A 23,166-nucleotide genomic window follows, 5' to 3' on the forward strand; every position below is an offset into this window, starting at 1 on the left:
AGTACAAGTAATTGGTAGAGTACATTGTTTTCTTTGATCCGCGGTGGGAGCAGCCTCAACGGACTTGCACCCCCAGCTCGCTGCAACGAACAGCCTTGCTTCCCGCGAACTGGTAATGACCCGGCGCGGCCCCGTTTGGCAACATGGCATTGATAGTATTTCTTTACAATTACAGATATCAACATTTTTATACATTACCGATCATAGAAAAATGAAAAATAAATTAAAAAGTGATTCTATCAGTTTTATTTCTTATTTCGGGGTAAACTGTAGGACTAGATAATGTTAAAAATTTTCGTTAATTAACGACAAAAAATGCGTTAAAAAAATGCGCAAAAGCCATTTTCTTCATCTACACAAATGTATGCAACTTATTGTGGAAAATGAATGCTGTAGACGCGTTTTTTTCCCTAGGTTGAGTCACAAAGTTCATGAAGTTGACAAAACGGCTAATTTTACGGTGCGCGGAGTCACTTATTGCACTGGTGTGTCTACATTTTTGATTTTTCATTAAAAAATACAGCGAAATGTACATTAAAATTTTCTTTAAAATTACGTATTATTCATTATTTTTTTCACGCGCAGAAGCCCATACATAATTTTTCAAAGTACAGCGGCACATCATTTTGACGCCGATAGTAGGTCATTCACTCCACTGACGGAAACTTTGGGGATGAAAGGTGAGAGAAAAAAACCGGGGTGAGCGCTAGCCTGCTCTTTGACTGGAAGTAATGACAGCAAGGACAACACGGCTTAGCGTTTTGTTTGACGCATAGAGTTGTGTATCTGAAATAAAAGTCGTCGTACGTATACATCGTAATAGGGTCAATTGTTGTGTTGCGGGTTGCACAAATTTAGATGTTTTTCTCGTACATTCCGTCGCTAATATCTCGGAAAGTATTGAGCGTTTGCCGCTGACACAAACACTAAACCTCGTAGGTATCCATTCCCTATCACCTGGAAAAATTGATTCTCTCGAAATTGAGTTGATAATTTCTTAAAAATGATATACAGGGTGAGCCTAAAGTATTGCCCTGATTATTAAAAAAATATTACAGAATAACCGTTTGACATGATAACTTTTTTTTCTGGGACAACATCAAGGACAGTGTTAACCATACCAGTTGCTGACATCGACGAACTAAAGGCTAGGATACAGGCTGCTGTGGGTACTGTGACAGAACATGTGTTACAAAACACCTGGCGGAAATGGGAATACCACTTCGATATTCTCCCAACTACCAAGGGGGCACACGTTAAAGCATGAGAGTCACTTTCTTACTTGTTTGTTTTTGTTACTCTCCGTCGCTTATTGCGGGCGTTCGAGATGTAGGTGCGGAGAAGAATGATGAAGGTAAAGGGGAAAGAGAGGAGAGGGAACGACGAAGTGCCGGACATGGTAACACTGGTAAAACTAGTAACACTGACCTATGTGATATTATCAAATTTAAATTATTATCCCAAACGGTTATTCGGTAATAAGTTTTATAATCAGGGTAAAACTTTATGCTTATCTTGTATATATCTCGTCTCTGGGACGAAACTCTAAAAAAAGATATTAGATCGACTAAGCATACCTGAGAGCGAGGCTAAGAAGACGAGGAGACGAAACATTTTCGGCTCCTCCAGCTGTCTCGTTCAAATGTGGTCTGAGAATGAGTGGACGATTCATAGATAGCTGTTCTTATACTCAGTCACGTGATCCTGTCACCAAAAATTATCACCGTCGATCACCGAAAACGATTTTTTTCTCCCACGTTCTACCGCACCACAGACCAGACTGAACGGGGAATATGGGCGATGTGCTTATCTAGTCTTGGGGTCAGAATTTGGCCGACATATTTTCTTTTCGGTCCTATCTTCGATGAGGTTACATTGACTTTAGATGAAGAATTTTGACAAATCCCTCCCGCTGAACAAACTTTATGCTATGCGGGCTTCTGTTTTCAAGTGAAACGATGCTATAACTGGATGTAGAAATCATTATGAAGCTGATTGTTTCTATTTGGAATCTATTTAACCATATTCTTTGCACTGGATGAAAAACAAGTGACTTATACGCAGTCAGGCGCACGAGTGTATATTAGTATACGCCAAGGATGAAGTTCACCATGAAAAATATATTTGGCTTAGAATAAACAAAATGATATTCATCGCAAAAAATGTCCTGAAGAAGGTATAATAGTGAAACGTTGACGAAAATTTTGCATTTAAGTGTTAACACATTTATGCCGAAAATTCTTTTACGCAAAACTGTATTAATTTTTGATTTTTCTAATTTGCAAATCACCTCCTATTAGATTGCATTTCCGATGAATAGTTTTCCGCACTTACCGAGCCCATTTATTATCGTGTCGACGCCGCGTTGTATCTTAATGGGTGTTGTGGTTAAAAAATGATGTTGTAACTTTTATATTTTTATTGTTCTTGATTATTTATGTTGTTTTATTTTATCGTTATTTTTATTATCTGTCTAGGACATAATTTTTTGGAGTAAAATTGTGGTCAAGTGCGATGGATCGACTACGAGATCTTACGAGAAAGAACACAAGAAAATTAATATTGTATCGGTTTTTGAACTTTTCTAGTCAAATATTGTCTGCATCATAAAAAACGCGTCATACTTTTGTTCCTAATTTAAAAAGGGTGCAGACTGGAGTATATTTCGTAATACATTCAATAATTTATATTCGCATTAACAGTATTATATGTGTATTATTAGGCTTTTTCTCGGCATTTTGTGATCTAGAAGATTGCACCCGAGTGAAGAGGTCAATGCTGGGGTTAATTGGGATAGGGTAGGTACTCTTAAAAATATTATCTCTTAAAAATTTTTGAAGTGTCCTCTCTTGTTTGAATACGATTTTTATGTTTTATTTGCTTCTGTTATTGAACTCATAAGGTAGAGAAACCACCTACCCCATCACCCAGACGGAGAATACATCTCCATAAATTATGTGTGGCAACAATTACTTCCTTCCTACAACCTCCGTGCTTAGGAACAAATGCGTCTCTCATGTATCCTTCATTATGAGATCTCGCAATCTTTATTTCCATTAACGTTTCGCGTTCAAGAAATTATTTCGACAGAGATGGGGTGCGATTAAATCTTATAGGGGTAGATTTTGGAAATAGCTCAATTTGGAGAGGGCAATATTTCAGCTCTCTTCTAAAAATTTCATGAAGATCCATTCTTGTTTCAAAATGGTGTTTACGTTTGCTTCGATTATGACATCATTAACTTAGGGTTTCCTATCAGAATGATCTTCAAAGCATTCCTATAATGAGACGTAATTGAATAATCGCAAATTAGTCTTCAAATATTTTAGGTACAACACTATAATTTATCTACGCTACGATATTGAAAACGAATATTCTGGGGATTTCCTTATCTTTAGATTTTTTTCTATACGTGTCCACCCAGATACGGAATGATGAGTTAGTATCATCATCATTGGTCAACAATCCTAGGATCGGTTTGACGCAGCTCTCCACTCAGTTCTCCTATCAGCTAATCTTTTCACACCTACGTATTTCTTCTCTTTCACATCCTTCTTCTCTTATTCCATTGATCCATATTTTGTTTGAGGATTTCCTTTTCCATTCTTGCCTTCCACTTGTCCTTCGACGATTGTCTTCATCAGGCCATCATGTCTCAAGATGTGGCCTATAAGGTTGTTCCGTCTTCTTGTTAGGGTTTTCATGAGGCTTCTCTTCTCTCCTACCCTTCTTAGGACTTCCTCGTTACTAACTCGGGCGATCCATTTGATTTTCAGTAGTTAATGAGTAGGTATATTAATCTATTTACTACGCATAAGTATCTCGAAATCCATGTAAAAAGATAATGGTGTTACAAAATCAAGTGGGGCGTATTGTGAGCTTGTGTTTTTGTTAAATGAACGCAATCACAATCAAAATCGAATTTTACCCAGTGCCCATGGCCTTGGAATATTAGACCTCTTCCTTATGGATCACGAAGAAGAATGCAGCTTTCTATAGGAGTTCTCATTTAATTTTTGAAGCTGTCGATGTGTTAGACTATACTTCATGTGTAAATAATCCGATTGCCGATCGATCCATAACCATCGGAAATGGTGATGCTACTTACCTTAGTAATTTATTGACCGCAAGCGGGTAGTGAGTTAGTTTTTCATGGAATGTGTTGTATCTACGTGGGAAAAATTTAATCGGTTTCTTCGCGGGAATCGATGGAGCAATCATTGATTTTCGGGTCATTCATACTTATTTCTTCCATTCAAACCTTACCTTAATAATTTTCACCCCCCCAAATACGCGCTGTTTCCTTAGTTTTCACCTAATCAAAGCTTCTCGTGCTCAGAATAAATGCCTGAATTAAGTCTTTCGTCTACTAGGTATATTATCCGGATCTCATTCCTCATTATCCAATGGAGCGCTCAGAAGATTACGCTGGCCACAAGGCCGCGTATCAAGTCAGTTACTGTACTCCATTGGCCACCGATGATTCATGAAGTTTTTGTTCCCAGATTTAAAGGAGCCGTCATGCATGTTAATAGGTTTGCACTAACCTTCACTAGCCGGAAAATACCAAGGGCATGAATTGAACCTCTACCCCTCAATAGCGACGTTGTGGCCAACGTAATCTTCTAAGGGCTGCGTTGGATTATGGGGAATGAGGTCTAGAGGTCTTCTGAGAGAGATAGAGTTAAGATTGCCGATGCAATGCTTTGAATTCTTGAACCTAATTCTATCGTGTTCCGAGTCACGAGCATCAATATATTTTTAAATATCTTGTTAGTAAGCTGTATGCTTACAATTTTCATCTTTAGACGCATATTCATTCGAAATCACATGTATTGCTCCACTTTGATTCCGCATAATTTTATGTAATCTTTTTTTATCCTGTACTTTGATCCAAAAAAATTTCATACCGCAGGGAGAGAAGGTAACGGATAATTTTCACCTCATCGATACATTGCAGGCTATATATGTGATTTAGAATAAATATGGGTCTAAAGATGAAAATGGTAAACATTCAGCTTACAAAAAAATTATTTAATTCTGCCATCCAATCGTTACGAATAAAATCAGAAGAACTAAGAGCGATGGATTGGAATGAACTATTTTGTGCCTTGATGATGATTTATTTATAGTAAAATTGAAACCTTTGTCGGGATTAAAAGTTTAAATCGTGGAAAATTGCATGTTATTCTTTCGATATGGAAAAATTCCACTCAATCACGCTTCGTTCTTCTGATGATATTCAAGGTGTTGCCGGACGAATTTGTGTTGGCATGCAGGTAAATCATAATGATGTCGGTAGTAATGCACTAGTGTCCAAAAATTAAACGTATGTTACGATTAAGCAGGGAGACATGAAATAAACGCCAAATCGATTGACATGTGCATCTATCAGCCTTACTTGATCTCTCTGTGTAGGAAAAAGAGTATTCCCTGCTTTTACTGGTGACGAAACCAAAAGGTAAAAACGGCCAGTAGCTGAACGCAATATTCCATTAGTATTGCATGTCAGACATTGCAGACAAGTTCTATTTGTTATTGTCAAAGGTGTATGTATACCTTCGCTATCAGAACCTTTCTGGCACAGTTTTTTTTTATAATTTATGTGACACATGGTGTGTTTCAGCTTCCGTTTGTTAGGTAATCCGTTTGACATACTATCTGGCGGCATGGCATCGTTTATAATAATAATAATATCATTTATTGTTCTTGTACATTGTCCATTAAGAACACATTATGGTTATAGCGTACAAATCAGCGCATAATACACAAATTACCAAATGCATAACTAGAAACTATAGGCATAGGCGGATTCATTACAGTGAAATATGGCATAAAAATATAAGAAGCATAATAGAAAGTTATACACTTTTAAAGGGTTTGTATAAATAAAAAAATCTGTCCTTGAGGGCAGACGAAGAGATAGAATCTTTCACATCCTTTGTTATGCTGTTCCATTATAGAGCTCCGTCAATAGAGAAAGATTTTTCATAGGTGGTATTTCTGTGTAGGGGAGTGATAAGAAAATCAGAAGCCGTTCTAGTCAAAATTAGTGATCATGGTTAACTTTTGCACAGTACTATATTACATGCGAGGCTTACCTGCATGGATGAACCAGAGCAGGAGAGTGACGAGGCGATTCATTCCTGGAGTTTATCCGTGGCACTCGGTGTCGTCCCGTGCTCGACGGACCCGCGACTGATGTTGACTGATGGGTTTCGCGGGCAGACGCGAGAAAAAGCGCCCATAGGTGCACCTTTATTTGAGAACTCCGGTAATAATTTATGGGTTCAGAAGGTTAGGTAATCTTACCTTCGATAACATTCTGCAGGCATAAACTTCGGTCCCCTGCCGATAGAGTGGGTTTCTCTTCTATTGCTGACTTCCTGACGTAATCCCCCTTTTTTGTCTACCAAGGTTTTTTTTACTCCCTGGATGACAGTGGCAATAGTCGACGCCACCTTTCATCGATGTTAATAGTCGTTCCGAACGCTCGTTTTTTCGTCATTGGCATCACTATCCTCTCACTATGACGTGCGTCGAGGAAAATGCTAATGGTAAACATTTTTTTCAGCGCCAATCGTGCAAAGTTGTACAAGTTTCAAGAAATATTTTCGGATTCTCAACCAGGTAAATTCAGTCGTATTGGCCGACGTTTAGGAAAACGACTCGTCTTTCGAAAAAAAAGAAAACAAGCATGATCACTAATTTTTACTACAATGGCTCCTGATTTTCTTATCACTCCCCTACGCAGAACTACCACCTATGAAAAACCTATCTCTATTGTCGGAGCACGATTATGGAACAGTATAACAAAGGACGTGAAAGATTCTCTCTCTTCGTCTGCTTTCAAGGACAGATTTTTCGATTTATACAATAGAAAGCAAAGATTTTTCGTTTTCTTTTCTTTGCGGTGTGAAATTTCACTTTTTCGTCGTATCTTATATTTTTCATACATCTACTGAATTAAAATCTGATGCTTTCTCGGCGAATGTAATCGAAAAAGGCTATTCGGGATTCCAGGCAGAACGGAGGGAGACCACCAGGCTGGAAGCCAGAATAGCCTTTTTCGAATCTGCTGAATTATGTCATTAAAATGCGATTACAGATCTGAGTGCACGACCGCTCGTTCACTCAGACCCAATTGAGTTCATACCCGTGGTCGTTGCTGTTTGCTACTTGCAACTGAATAGGTATCAAATTTCATGGTTTGATGGTTTAGAAGCCACATTTCCTTCATAAATGGCTCGCGAATGTTACAATAGGGGATCCTCAAGTCGGCCTATAAATGTGATGTCACCGCATTATTATTCTCAGTCCGTGGATGTCACCCACCGCCACTCGCGTCGCCGACGGCCAAATTGAACCGAGTAGCACGGGGAAATAAGGTATGATCGTGGATATTAACCGAAATGTATACAAATGATGATGTGAAAATATCAAATTCATAACTTACCAATGCTATTCCTCGCAATTACAAACATTATTCTGAAAAATATAGGAAAAAATGGGTCGCATTGCACTCATCACCATTCCTCGGATATTTATGAAAACCGATTAAAATGCGACCGATGTGGTAACAGAAATCAGCCTTGTATGTGATGTAATTGGAACTCGCACATATAGTTCACTTGAGGTGGCTGTTGGTAATTATTCACTGAATCAAATCACGCATTTGTGAAAAAAAGGGCAATGGTAAAAATATTGCCCCTCTCTCTGTCTTGGCTCGGGTTCTATGCTTAAAAATTTAGCAAGATGTAAAATGGCAAGGAGGAAATGACGTGGAGCTGCCTCACTTGGTGGTTCTTTATTTTCTATACACAACTATACTAAAATTGTAACGCGCGGAAGAATTTTACGGAGTGAGATCTCGCGGTGACTCGTGACTGGCTAAATTCACTTTCTTTCAGCGACTCTAATCGAAGGCTTCATCCTAAATTCCAGCGCCTGCTCCTTCTGATAAGATTGGAAATTATTCATTTGAATGGTTTTAAAACTTAAAATATCTGATGTAGGAAAACTCTCCAAGCCACCAATATTCATTGTAACATTATTAGGTATCCTTGCAAAGCAAATAGTGAGCCAATAGGATCCTCGTGCATTGTGGTCGTTACCAACAGCAAAAGTAAACTTGAAACCAAATAGTATCAGCAACCCACACGTTCACAGCTCCAGCATGATTGGCCTTCAACACAGTACAATCCTTTATAATTTTCTCCACAGGTCTCCGTGGAGCCCCCCTTCTTATAGAACGATACTTAGGCATGTTGTGCCACCACTGACGTCACAAGTGACACTCAGCTCTCTCAGCAAGAGAGGCCACTTTTATCTACTCCGGGTGTAGCGAGCGAGCGCCGAGGCAACCAGTGGGATGGGGACCGGAATATGGGGGCCTATATCCAGAGTTTTTTTGCCCCGTTTACGCCATAATATAGTGCGGTGTGAATGCTGGAATTTGCATTCAATGGCAACGTAGTGGCACGCCTTTATAGATGTTGCTTAATAGTAGATGGTTGACAACTTATGGTTAATACTATTTTTAATTGAATTTAATCAGTGATTTGCTTGCCCCAAGATTTACTTGCCGTCAGAAATGGCTTTGCGGCAGATCTGCTTAGCAGTTTTGTTTAATTTGTGAACGTTTATCTAAAGGTAATGTATATAAATTTAATATTGATGATCGTTAGAGAGAAGAGCTTATCTATTAATACTCTAAAAAGCACTATATGTTACTGCTAAACGAATTTTTTTCAGGCATAAATTTGAAATCGTAGGATAAATGGGTAACGAAATGAAAAACCGATGGAATTTTCCAAACTATTTCAAATTAATTACGTAAAAATCAAAGCTGTAGCATGCTGATCAAACTGAAATCGGTTGCACCGAGTGTCTTAAAAATAACAAAAGGCCACCTTCAATTCTACCATGCGAAATGACGTTTCTATATGCATTGGTGAGGAGCTATCCTTAATCTATTTAGCTACAAACAGGGTTGGGGGAGTGCGGACACATTCTATGCAGGTCTACATCTACCCCGCAAGCCGCCTCAATAGGAGTGTGGTGGAAGATGTTAGCGTTATCCTGTTCGAGAAGAGAAAAAAAAGGTGCAAGTTTTGAGATGTTTGACTGCATGAGATCTAGCTTTGATTGAAATCCTGTATTGATCGGAACAAAATGGAACTATGTTAATCCGATCGTAAAAATATCTCTTTTTTTTCGTGTCGACCAGACTTGAAAATATTGCTTGGTTCCAAAGACCGCAATAAATGGCAATTGATCATGCTGAATGATCATTCGAATGAAATATTTCGCCGTGTATAACGGAAAAAATTAGCGAATGAACCGTCATGCGCATGATCATTCAGGGAAAATTAGAACACGTTCAATTTTGCTCGCATGATTTCAAGGCTCGAATAATCACGTGATCAATCAGAATGATCAATCACCGTGTATAGCGGCCTTAATATGATGTTCTCCATGTCAGAATGAATGATATCATCTTTTTTATTTCAAGTAGTCTAAGCCTAGCACGTAACCTTCGAGTTTCTTACGGCTCCCTGCCTGGCTCGTGTAATCACTAAGTATATTTCTTATGAGACACAATCGCAGAATTAACTCAAACAAGGGTGAGATGAGAGAGGGGTGAGAGAGAAGATTCAAAATGAGTAATCCCAGATCATGCGCTCTACCTCTCCGCTCTCAATTAGTGTCTGTTAGTATGTTTGATTTGCTAATCCTGACGATGACATGTGAATTTCTTTTTTATTTCAGTTGGAAATTTTATTTTTTCCAAATTTTACACCCCCCAAAGAAGGGGAGTTATTAGGAGTTTAGTGTCACCTATTTCTGTGTGTTTATAATTCACTCTGTCCATTTTCTGTAAGTATATTGAAGATGGTATATTGAAGTTATTGAAGTAAGAAGTTTTTCGCGTGCTTTTGGTGGCTTCACCGTGATCATGTGCGCACTGATTTTACCTACACCGTTTACCGTACGTGTGTCTGCTGATTTAAAATCTGAGTGGAAAACCCGACAGAATTGAGAGACCTTTCCATTTCACATAAATTTATTGGTCATTGATGAAATATCGTAAAAAATGACAAGATAAATAATACTGATGGACTAAGAAAATTCTGCACATGATTCATGAGAACATTCGGATCAAAGGAGAGTACAAAGGTTATTATTGTCTTCTTATACATGTGTCTCACTCCTTTTTGGGACCCTCAATGGGTTGTTTTTTTGCTGAAAAGAAAGAAATAAGTAAAATGAGACATAATTAAAAGAAAAACATGTATTAGCCCATTTTTTTGGTGCATATTTCTGTACTTTCTTAAACCTCGGAGGTTGAAATCTACCTTTCGGCAAAATATGGGTAAAATTTAATTTTAAAAAGCTATTTGTAGTGCAAAGGTGTCGTTCTCATTGCAAAAATAAATGAAATGAAGTCAAATCATAAAAGAAAATAACATCTCTTAGATATCTTCACAACATATAACGAGCAGATAATGAATGTTGTCATTATGGTTCTTAGTAATCCCCAGAACTACAAACAAAGCTCTTTTGCTCTTCATTTCTATGCATTCATTTCTATAACAAAACTTACGTTCAGCGAATATATTCCATATGTTTCCAATTGGTATCAAGTAGATCAACGTTAACCAGATGGATGCTAGCGTGGTAATGACGAAAACGTTGAGATCGAGCTGAAATATGAAGTTCATTGATGTAATTTCATTTATAATTATGAATAAAAATGAAGGAATATTTATCAAGATTTAGCATTATGCGTTGAATTTATATATTATTGGTTGTCTTTTTGGCGCATAAATGTTTTAACGAAACAGTAATTTCCACACTACATATTATGATCGCCCAAATTAAATTTTGCCGGGTGGAAATGGAAATTAAGATGAATTTAAAAACGCTTTAAGTATCCCTACATATTTGATATTTTACCTTAATCCAGCATAATTCTTTAGATAATGTGCATGATTTGAGTAGAATGAATTATTACAACATTCAAGCATGTACATTTTTCGTCATAGACTGTCATATCTCCATTTTCAATGTCGCAGAAGGCTCTCATTCAAAAGAACTAATATTTGTATAATTTTTCGTTTGGTTATGGGCAAGAGCCTTGCTTACCAGTGAAACTATCGTTACGTAGGCTGGATCAGTGCTTAAAGTTCCGTTGATCAACATTACCGGCATTTGTATCATGTAAAATGCGAAGGAAAGACGGCTGGTGATGATGAAGCCTTTCCACGACAGCATCCTATCGAAGAATTCTACCAAAAAAGAAAATGTAAAGATTAAAGAATCACCAAAAAGGATTAAAAAAAATTGATTACAAATAAATGTATGGACAAATTAATATGGTCTTTACTTCCTTTTTTTGCAGTATAATGCCATAAGTACTGTTTATTGTTTTGACTTTAGTGATTTCTCCATTATAAGCAATAGTGGATTTTTTACATCGAGTATCGGTTTAGTCTGAAGGAAAAGCAATACTAGTCTTTGATCCTTTTATATCAATTCAATACTATTCGTTGGTAATGCTTGAGGTAAATAAAAATAGTCAGAACAAAACGGAGAAATTCTAATCTTTGATTGTCATTTTCATGATTTATTATATTTATTTCATTATATGATTCATTATATTATTATGATTATTCATGATTTATTATATTATATAGATATATATTTCATGATTTTCATTCATATATTAACCTTTCCTAACCAAGACATGCTTCCGGGGGAAATTAAATTTCATGACTTGTGATTTTAAAAATGGAAAATTTTTCCACTCAATCATTATTATTATGGGAGCTATATATTTCGCAATTAATCTTTAAGCACAAGAGAACACGTAAGTTTAAATCTATTCCGAATAGAGCTGAAAATATGCACATTTTTGATGTGACTTCGAAGCAACATTTGCTTATAATTCGTTAATCAGTAATTTTTTATACTTATAGCTCGACAAACCTGCTTGACCGTTTGCGCAGGCGAATATGAACCAGCTTATAGAGAAACCCCAAAGTATTGGTTGAAATACTCCGAAGAGGGCGTGCTCCAGTGGGTCGAATACGTATCCCGGATACGAAGTGTGTGACATATGTAAGAGGGAGTAATAAGCCCCGTACACGGCCAAGATTCCGCCCAGGAAAAATCGACCCTGAAATAAAAAAATGTGTTAGATATTCTCCTAAATATACAAGAATTGCCATGAGAAAAAATTCCCCTGGACTGGGAATCGAACCACGGACCAATGCGCAGACCACTACGCTATCCAGGTTCTTTAATTCCCAAGGTAATTGTACCGAGGCTCATGGTCCTACATGTCCAGGGGAATTTTTTCTCATGGCAATTCTTGTATATTTCACCGCCGTTCATGCGGCAGGGTTAGAAATATTACACATTCTGCTAAATTTTTATCTAAATATGAGTAGTACCATAGAGTAAGAATCGGGAAAATCAAAAATTGGTAACTCCTTTCGTATTCAAGATAAAGTTACAATTTTTCACAAAAATTCATTTATCATTTTCTCCAAATTTCATATGCAGCATACATGGAACTATGTAGTAACATGCGAAAGTTAGGAGACTATCGCTCAGTACCTTTAAAAATTTCATGTTTTCGTCCAAAAGATATATAAACAAGTATGACAACGTTAAAACTGAGTTGAGAACAAATTTAAGATTAATAGTATGGAATAAATGTACAATAAACGTTTCCTGCAAATTTTAAATTAATGCTAAGAAAAGTCTTCCGGCAACTGGATTAGGAATATAAACTCGGAAGAGTAAGGTTACAGGCCGAGGGTCAAGAAAATATTTTTAAAACTATTATTATGAACTAAATCGACTAACTATTATCACCACTAGACCTTTCTGCTTTAGGATATATGTTTAGGCTTTTGGAACGAGCTAATTAGAAATAATGTCAAAATTTCTTCCTTGTCATCTACTTAATTCTTCCAGGACTGTATCAAAAATGTATACGATTTTTGCACGTGCGGTGAGCCATCTGTATATGCTTACTCTATGGTATAACCCTGGAATTCACCTCAATAGGCGAGTGGGTAGAGGTGTTAGATCACGATCCGTTCACATATAAGAGAATAGAAAAAAATGAGAAAAAAAATTCGCTTTACGAGTTATTTGATTGCACGAGCTCAGTTGGACCTAGAAGTCGTGCATTGTTCGGGGTAAGAAAGAATTCCCACATTTATCCATCCGCAAATATGTCTTTCTGATTTCATTTTTTCTTTTAGACTTGGAAGTTTAATGAGGTTCTGTAGTGATGTATCGCTCAGAGAGATCATCCGATTTTTCTTGTTTAATTGGTCTTGTTTATCCACGATTTAAATCATTTTTCGAATGATAAAGAAAAAACATTTGCATCCAGGAACACATTAGCAAGTAATACAACATACAATTTAACCCAAACGTATTAAATATACGAAATGAGAAAGACCCTTTCAGTTCAATGTTATTTAACCTTTTCATGAAGCTCTTTAGGTTTCGAGGGAAAGGTTCAAAAACTACCTTTAGCACCCTCTTCCAATCCCCGATCCTTCGATGCAGAAAAGAATATTTCGCAGAATTAGAAAGTCTATCCGTTTAGTCTATTTTTGTCTCAAATAACTCGTTTAAAACGGTATTATCTTGAAATTCTCTTGGATATCGAGTAAAATATTTTGAAAAGTTTCCTGCACCTGAATCATTAAATAATCTTGCATCAAAGAAAAGATTAGAGGTGAACCGAGTTTCAGCTAAATATTAACAAGGGTCTATTCTGTGTGCTCTGAAACGTTTAGCATTATACCGCATGTTTTAAGTCAATAATTCGTCGATAAACAAGACTAGACATCACCACCTGGCGTGCTACGTGAGTTTACGTCATTAGCACTAGCACCATCTTCTTCGGGGAAGTTTTGCGAGTTTTCAGCACTATTCCGTGGCCTCTTCCTAGCCATAACATTTCATAACTCCCCAGCCTTTTTCATATCCACGCGCCTCATACAATGTTGTCATATTCCAGGGCTTTTTGTTATTGATTAATTTCTCCTACAAAAAGAGCAAAATTATGCCTCCTCTTCGCTGTTATTCATTGCTCCTAGTCTATGGTTTCCCTCCTATAAATCGCTGTCCTAAATTTTTCCTACCGGGAGGTTAACGTTCATTTTAAACTATTTTTTTATATTTTAGCAGCCTATTGACTTTATAGCTATTAGAACTTTACTTAAAGTCAGTGGTTTAACAAGGAATATGCTTTGGGTAAGCCTGGGGCACCACCCCGTCCGGGAAATTAAAAAAAAATGACATATTAATTTCATTTTACATCATTTTGGCACTTAAAATCACTTTTGGCTTCTCTCGTGATTACTCAAATAATATTTAACTTAAAGCAGTAGTAGTTATTATGAGTCAAAAGTAGACAATAATTTCAAATATTTTTTTCTCTGAGGCTTTGGTGGCGGGATCTGTCCCTTTGTCCCACATTGTTACGCAACTGCTTTAAGTGATTCTTTTCTTTTCTATCGTGGGAATTATTAACTACCTGACCTCAGCTTTTCATTAAGCCCCGAAGTCACGTTGCTTTGAATTTTCACTCTGCCGCGGTAGATTCCCAGAGAATAGTCACCCCCACTTCATTCTAATCTTATAAGCTTGCACATATTAAACATACTTAAGGTTATATGCATTGATATCCTTAATGTAGCACAACTGTGATATTCAAATTAACTTGGATGAGGATTTTTTGTGATTCTATGGTCGCAACGTGTCATTTGGAACAACCATTGAAAAGTTCAGACGTGTACAATCGATAATTCCTACTGTGGACGGAATTACAAGATTTAAGAATATTGAATGGCTATACTATCACTGTATACCGCTGGCGATACAAGGTGGGAATGTGCCGATATTTAGTGAGTACCATAAGATGCATCATGAGAAACAAGTTAAAAAATTGAAAATAAGCGTTCAATAATATAGCGAACTTTTAAATAACAAAAAATAATCCATCTGTTCTTACCGATCGGAGTTTGGAGTTTTTCTCTCGCATCCTTAATATGTATCCAAGGCTAACTCCGAAAATATATGGAATTAAGCGGTGAATAAAATTAAGGTAAAGTTCATCCGCCGAGGCTATAATTTGTGTTAACCTGTAAATACAGAATAGAAATAATGGGAAATGAACACCCCATTGATAATATTAGGATTAAATAATGCTCGCTTTAAGTGGGACAGTGGTATTTATATGTATGATGAAGACTTGTAGATATTTTCTGATGTAATTTTCTTTTACTTGAAGGTGTGTTATTAGAATTAAAATATGCTTGCTTTACCTGGGACAGTGGCATTTACATGAACAACGAAGAGTTTAGATATTTTCGGATGTAATCTTGTTTTAATGGTAAGGAATTGTGCTTTGGAATATGTGTAAATATTGATGATTACTCATTATTGATAAACAGTTAACCATTACTTTAAATCGTTTGACTTTTTAATCTGAAACAATTGTTGAACGTTTGAATAGTGTAAATTCAACTCGTATGTTTCATGCCAGTCTTGGAACTTATTTCTGTGCGTTTTCGTGAAATGCTTATGCATTGAAACAAATTTAAATGGCATTCAATCACAAGTTCCATTGGGGATTCAAGTATAGGCTGCATCTGATGTAAATATGTTTTCATCTCAAGAAAAATAGTTTGAATTAATGCGAAAAACCAATAAAAGTATATATAGTATATTACGTCTGAGTGAAAATTAAGAATTTTAACTGATTATCTCTAATGGGATGCAATTGAGCTCATCGTGATTGAGTTCAAACTCTGTTGCTAAACTAGCATAAATGTGTGATTAAAAGATTTTTGGCCAGTATCTTAGAGCATTCTTATGTTCTGACTAGACAATCGAGTCATTCTAGGCAAAATTGAAGACATCACGGATTTTGATCGGAAACAAAGCAATGAGAATATTAATTGACTAAATGATTATTTCAGGGTGATAACCTCTATGCTTTTATTTGCTAATCATTTCCTTCCATATTTTTTCTGGCAAAAATTGGTCTTATAATATCCAGAAAATTTGAAGCCAGTATCAAATTAGCATATTATGACATGAGTAATGCTTCTAAAAGATTATGGATATTTGGTCTTATGTAATATTTGAAAAAATTCAATTTATCGTCAGCGGTTCCTTTTTAAATGCGAACATCATGATGGCTATATTTAAAGGTAACGTAAAACAGTGGAATATAGAAAATGAATATATAATCATAATACCAAGAATTATTTTAGTACATTCAGTTTCAAACAGTCGTGCCCTGGTAAATAAAGACCAGTAATATGGAAATACATTGCTACAACTTATGAAAAAGATAAGAGTAATAAAAATAAATGTTAAAACGTGCTGCCAAAATTAGAATACGATGAATGTAATAATGATGTAATAAAGTAAAATACGATAATATGATCATTTATCCATTTTCTATATTCTACAACATTGTTTTTCATTACTTTAAAATATGACACTGATGATGTTCACCTTGACGAACGGAATGATGGAGATAAGTTGCATGTTTTTTAATATTACATATGACCAGTGGCGTAACTAAGAGTATGCATTTGGGTGGGGAATTAGGGAGCCTGGAGGAAGGGGGCAAAACCTCCTCACCACCGGTAACTTTGTTGGGGGTAACGGGAAAGTTAAAAAAGGAAATACATTTTTTCATGTTGGCACTTAAAATTTGAGTTTCACTCGTAATTCCGCGGGAAATCATGGCCACGGAGAATATTCTTTGGGGGGAATTAGGGAGCCTGGGGGAGGGGAGAAAAATCTCCCCCACAGGCAACATTGTTGTGGGGTCCGAGAAAGTTAAAAAAAAATGACATGCCTGGAAATACATTTTATCATTTTGTCGCTTTAAAATTTGGGTTTCAATCGTAATTCCGCGGGAAATCATCTCGCAAAAGAATACATTTCTCTGATCTTTGGGGGGGTATCTATCCCCTTACCCCCCAATAGTTACGCAACTGCCAACATTCAAAACGAGGAAAAAGTAAAAATCGTCAATAACAACAAGATGGTTTATCATTTTAATATCTTGTGAAAACTTCACTTCTACTCACGAAATTCCAAAGTATAGGACAGTGCCCAATCCAAGGGTATATAGTTTATACACCTTTAAAGCGGACAATGCTGCAATAACAAGGCTGAGAGGCAGGATACAATATTTTCCCATTTTCCATAAAAGTAGAACTATAAACGGTGATAAAATGTACATATGCATGTCAGTTTCCAATTGATGTGATAGTAGGTAGCACTGAAATGTAAATGAATTAAGAGGCATGAAATTAATCCACACAGGAATTTTGTACATTGCAGAATACTTCTTGAGACATATAAACCCACCATTCTTTGTAGACCCCTGGGGGTGTTTGTGTAAGTTAGAACGTTCAACCAAGCTTCTTCGCAGCAAGAAATGAAATGATGCACCAGCCGTGAGTAATGACCTTCCGAAGAAAAAAGCTGCAAAGCGCTGAGACCGGTCAAGGCACTCATTACAAAAAGTGGCGTCATTCTGTAGAGAGACAAAGATTTTTACCATTAAGTTTGAGTATCGAATGATAGGTTCATAACTAAAATGCGCACGGAGAATTTTCTTTCATCAATTGTTTCATATATTTAATGAAATTTCAAATAAGTGATTAAATTTCAAAAGCCATTCATGATATTAATTTCGTTATTACAAAAACTTCCGAAAATATCGTGTAAAGTTAGCTCACAAGTGACTGGATCCGTAAAATCCTATTTAAATTACCTTATTTACTTATATTCATCGTCGGGGGAATGGGCTACAATAAATATCAATGCACGATCAGAAACATCCAAGCTCTGCACAGGTGTGATTTACCGATACGGGACTCGAACCCGCAAACTTCACCTTCTAAGGCTCTTGTCTCAGAATTTCTACATAGTTTAGTTATAGCCTTATCAATGTTTTTTCTTTTAAGTTTTGGCAACTTCTTCTATCAATCATTGATATTACTTTCAGGAGATGCTGACTACAATTAAATTCTGCACGACTTGAGGTTCCCTTTATAGCCAAACGGTCGCCAACCCTACCCAGAAATCTCATCGTCCTATAAATGGCAAATGGACACTGACATCTCCTTCATAATCATTGGATCTTCATCATTGGATCTGTTCAGTGAAATCATTAAGTTATGATAAGTTGGAAAAATTAATAGATGAAAGTCGAACTAGGATATTTTCTGAGGCTCTTACCTCAAATTTTCGGTACGGTTCAGTTTTATAAAGTTATATATTTGATCGCAGGGTTTGCTGACTTATTTTATCAATCATTGGTATTACTTTCAGCTGATGATTGGTGCGATTGAATTTTGCTCAAAGTGGGGTTCCCGGGAACTTTAAAGCCAAACTGTCGGCAGTTCTACCCAAAATTCAAACCGTCCCATCAATGTTGGAAATGACGCTAACATCTCCACAAGAGATGGATAAGGCTGAAACTACTTATTTACTCACTAAGTCCACACTTGAGGGAGTTAAACTCTGTGCAAAAATGAATCGCTCGCATCATTTACCGAAGGGAATGGCAACCTATTTAATATGCGACAAACATCACAACTTTCTCCAAATACCATTGTAATATTCGACTTTGAAGATAAATGAAATGAAATTAATCTTAAACTATAATAATTTAATCAAATTCATGAATTAATTCATTGGCAAACTTTAACCAATTGTTATTCATAGTTTTTACGGAAACTTTTCCTCATCATAGGGTAGTAAAAGGTCCTTACTTACTTGATATAGCGTCGAATATACATTTTCAGAATGTTAAGTTTTCTACCCTCCTGCAAACGCTTCACAGTATAAAACGACGTGAGAAGGCCACTCATAACCACAAACGTGTCGACGTAAATCCAGAAAGATCGCAGTATCATACTTTTAGGCCCCTGCATCCACTGAAAATAAAATCATAATGAATTATGAAAACGTAAAGAAAGTAAAAAGGTAGCGCTGTTTATCATGCATTTAGTAATTTATTTGCAGTTACAGGATATGGTTAGGATCTTTAATAAATGCCCATTTCAATATTGCAATTGAGGGAAGGTCTGAGCCTAAAAGAAATGTATTTTTAGGAACTCTATAATTGGAAACATCATGGCAATATGATACAGATAGCCGATTACATTATTTACTAAGTCTCTCATTGAATGTACTGGTCACGAACATTACCAAATAGTATCCTTAATTCGGTCTTTTATTGTGTTCTCAACCACCGCGCATTTAAATGGGTATACAAAAGTGGCATCTCGCGTCGCTGACAGAAACATTGATAATATATTCACGGGTAAATAAGGTATAAGTAGGTGTGTTAACCGAAATTTATATGCCTGGTAATGTGATCTATCGAATACATAAAGCCTAAAATGTTATTCCTCGCAATCACCAAAATTTTACTGTAAAATACATCGGAAAAGAGCGGATCGCATTGCACTCATCACCGCGCCGCGGGCATATTTGAAAAACGATGAAAATGCGACCGTAATCTTCCTTGGAATTGGGCCTCCAATAAGGAATTCTTTGTAGTGGTTGCAAATATAAGTATGTGCCAAATTCTGTGCCACTTTAAAGTTAATCTGCAACTTATATTTCATGTATGTAGTTCCTCACTATTATGTGATAGCATTAACAGGTTGGATATGGGTTTTCTGTTAGGCTAGGTGGCAGGAAGCTGTGGTCATAGCGAAGCCATCATGTACCAAGTGGTAGGAGAGTAATGAAGGAAAATACGTAGGTGATTGAAAAGTAGAACGGAAAACTCTTCATAAATCGAAAATGACGCGTTAAAATCATGACAATGTCAATTTTAGCCCTCTTATTTTTCTCTTCTCAAGCATTTGTTGTCAATGAATTGGAGCAGTACGCATGGTTCAAGGTATGTTATAAATATCGTTTGTATAAGCTTTGAACGGGATCAAAGTTGGTCGACTTTCGAAAAAGTCTTTCCAATTGTTTTTTCAAAATTTCAACAAATTATAGCGAATCGCTAACCATTTCTACTTTCAAAGTTGGATACAAAATACGGGCCATTGTGGTTTAAGATTTAAAAAAATGATTTACCAACTTATTTTTGTACTGACGATGTTTTTATGTACCTCATCCGTGCATGATACCATCCCTGACTTAGATTACTACTCTTTTATATGTTGTTTTGTTTGAATATTTGAAAATTTTACATCGATAAAAATTAAGAATTTATTTGAACGATCTGAGAAAATTTGTAGTGTATCCCCAAAAATCATTTTGTATTTTAAAATTTATATGTACCGAAAATAATTTTTCCAACTGTCACGATGGCTCCCACGGAACTTACGACCAGGGCAAAGGAAACTAGACGAAAGCCAAAACCAGTAAAAATTCAATAGTTTCGATCCTAGGAAGGAAATAAAAAATAGAACGAAGTGGATTTAAGCCCAGGCAGCTTAACTTAGGCTCGAAACGACATCGGAGTCAAAACTACTTCGGGTCGAAACTAAACTAAAACTCTGGTACGAAACGAAACGCAGATAATGTTTCGCACCGGAGGGACCACGTGCTTCACCTTCGAATAGTTTAGTTTCCACCCACGCGCCGAGTACGAAGTATGGTTGAATGAAGTAGATGTTCGGCCTACCGCCATTAAATGCATGGGGCACTCATATTTTTACCATTGACAGGATAACGGTGAACGCAAACCGGCCATTTGATTTTTTAGTTCAATATTTTATCCTCTCTAACGTATGTCACCATTCCGTTGGACTATAACCTTGTCGTAGCGGAAAGGCTTGCTCGTTCCTATGACTCCTAGAGCTCTGCTGGCGGAATTATTCCCGGTAGGACCACCCAGATAGGTCGAAGCGTAGGAGCCAGACGAAAGTTGGTTCACGTGATGGTATCACGTAAAAAAAACACTGTTGGAATGGAAGTGGAAAACCCTACCATCTCTTCCCTGAAAATATGGAGTTTGATCGAACTAGCCTCGGATGGAATCAGACAGCATGAAATGTCCGCGCCGAAGGCGCGTCTGCAGGGGCTGTACCGGTGAGTCAATCTCACCCCAACCAGCCAGTTGACAATAGTGGGTTAAAAATGGCGCATGTGTATCGTTGTCAGTGTAAATGTTGTTTATGAGAAACAGAAAAACAGATAATGACAATTCAGAGCTTGAGCACTAATGAGTGATTATTGAATCTTCTTTTTTTTTTGTCATAATTTTTTTCAGCATCAGCGGCAGCATCCATGGAAGAGGATAAGATAGCCAAGAGGATGGAGAAGAAGAAGGATTCGATGAATGTATGGATAACTTATGTGAGGACAATGGTGAGGGCGGGTAAACTAGAAAATATAAAAAGGGAAATGGATAAAGGGAGGATAGATATCTTAGGATTATGCGAGGTGATGTGGAGGGATGGGGGGGGGCTATTGGAGTGATGGTTATAGAGTTATATGTACCGGTGGGGAGGAAAGCCAGCGAGGGATAGCTTTAGTATGTAACGGGAAGATGGGTAAGCGTGTGGTAGTTATAGACCAGGTGAGCGATAGCATTGTGGTGGTAGAAATTGAGGCGCGGCACACCAACCTCGTGGCGGTTAAAGTTTACATGCCCACTAGCAATCATAGAGAGGAAGAAGTATATGAGGTGTATAAACAGCTCGAGGAAATAATTAGAGACACACCGGATAAGAAAAATCTTCGTTTCACTTGCCTTCCTTGCTGACGACTAGTAAGTACTGTGACTGTCTGTCACTGTATAATATAAATGTAAAAAGTTAATCAAATTTGCATTACTTGCGTACGATAAGAGTTACCAGAGAATAACTTCGGCTTACATCGATTCAACGGCTAAGTGTAATTGTCAGTGCTGATTTTCGGGTTCCTCAGCCGCGTTGGTTGTTTTTGGATGACAACAGTTTCGGGAGCCATCCTGCTCCCGTCTTCAGGTCGAAGGTGAGAAGTTCTCGTTGGAGAGACATGCCGAGGAATGGCGACCAGGATAAAAGAACATGCAAGAGCCACAAAACAGAAGCAGCTCCACCTGTCGGCCATCGCAGAACACGCGTGGAGTGAGGCAGGTCACAGTATAGACTTCGAAGGAACGAAGATGGTGGCCAAGGAGAATCGCTACTATCCAAGGCTCATCATGGAAGCCTTGAAAATACACAAAAACAATAATTTCAACCGAGACCAAGGCTACCCAATCAGCAACGTTTGGAAGAGGGTATTGACCAATCAGCGTCCGGCAGGCAGCGGGACAGAGCCATATAAGGCGGCCAAAAACGAGAACTTCTCACCTTCGACCTGAAGACGGGAGCAGGATGGCTCCCGAAACTGTTGTCATCAAAAAACAACCAACGCGGCTGAGGAACCCGAAAATCAGCACTGACCATGAGCAACGCCGCGGAAACCTACGCCAGAATTTGGCTTGGTGTAATTTTTCAAATTATACAAATTTCAAAAATCAATATTATCGAAATGGTTGTTAGAGTATTAATTTCTTGTTAGGTGTATAAAAGAGGAATATGAGCTTACCGCGGCCATTTCGTTCCTGTTGGCTACGCTAACAGCTACTATGATCAACCCTCTGTGTAAGAAGTACAATATGAAGGATAATATTGTCCGTAATCCATTCAAGCAACTTAACTCATCCTTTGGCGTAGAGGTGTCCAGCAAAGTTCTCATATTAGACCTGAAAGAGAATGCGAGGAAGATTCGAACTAATACACCTGTGGAAAGAAAAAAAATGAATCAATTAGCGTGATAGGGATTGTACCGAAATTTAAGTTTTATGTGGACATATTTCGAAAAAATTCTTTTTTCTGCCATGCCTGGGTCGAAATCATTTTTGCAAAAAGTAACAGGATGCACGGGTTCTCCACCCGGAAATCTTCTCCATGGCTGCCGACGTTTCGGGTACGAGTCGTACTCCATTCTCAAGGCTCGTTCTGCCCTGAGGATGGACTACGACTCGTGCCTCGAAAAGTCGGCAGCCATGTAGGGGATTACTCGGTGGAGCTTCACTGCCAGCATACTTTGGGAATCAGATCTGTCAAAACAGGTTATTTATGGCTGAGCTTCCGTATC

General features: G+C 37.3%; 2 protein-coding genes across 3 annotated transcripts in view; both read right to left on the reverse strand.

Moving 5' to 3' along the window:
• The window catches only part of LOC124155843 (nose resistant to fluoxetine protein 6-like), a 29,587-nt gene extending 23,310 nt beyond the window's left edge, over positions 1 to 6,277 (reverse strand). The window contains exon 1 of the mRNA XM_046529991.1: positions 6,102 to 6,277. Within this exon, the coding sequence (XP_046385947.1) occupies positions 6,102 to 6,144 (43 nt within the window). The 5' untranslated portion in view covers positions 6,145 to 6,277. The remainder of the gene's footprint in view (positions 1 to 6,101) is intronic.
• A 3,771-nt stretch (positions 6,278 to 10,048) lies between these two features.
• Positions 10,049 to 23,166, reverse strand: part of LOC124155844 (nose resistant to fluoxetine protein 6-like) — a 32,087-nt gene continuing 18,969 nt past the window's right edge. For both annotated transcript variants that reach the window (XM_046529994.1, XM_046529993.1), the window contains 9 exons: positions 22,615 to 22,808; positions 18,844 to 19,004; positions 17,428 to 17,596; positions 17,145 to 17,338; positions 15,047 to 15,176; positions 11,992 to 12,181; positions 11,149 to 11,291; positions 10,607 to 10,706; positions 10,049 to 10,245 (listed from right to left, as the gene is read on the reverse strand). In XM_046529994.1, coding sequence (XP_046385950.1) covers positions 10,208 to 10,245; positions 10,607 to 10,706; positions 11,149 to 11,291; positions 11,992 to 12,181; positions 15,047 to 15,176; positions 17,145 to 17,338; positions 17,428 to 17,596; positions 18,844 to 19,004; positions 22,615 to 22,808 — 1,319 coding nt within the window. In that variant the 3' untranslated portion in view covers positions 10,049 to 10,207. The remainder of the gene's footprint in view (positions 10,246 to 10,606; positions 10,707 to 11,148; positions 11,292 to 11,991; positions 12,182 to 15,046; positions 15,177 to 17,144; positions 17,339 to 17,427; positions 17,597 to 18,843; positions 19,005 to 22,614; positions 22,809 to 23,166) is intronic.

This window comes from Ischnura elegans, chromosome 3, assembly GCF_921293095.1.
Source record: "Ischnura elegans chromosome 3, ioIscEleg1.1, whole genome shotgun sequence".
Taxonomy (NCBI): Eukaryota; Metazoa; Arthropoda; class Insecta; order Odonata; family Coenagrionidae; genus Ischnura; species Ischnura elegans.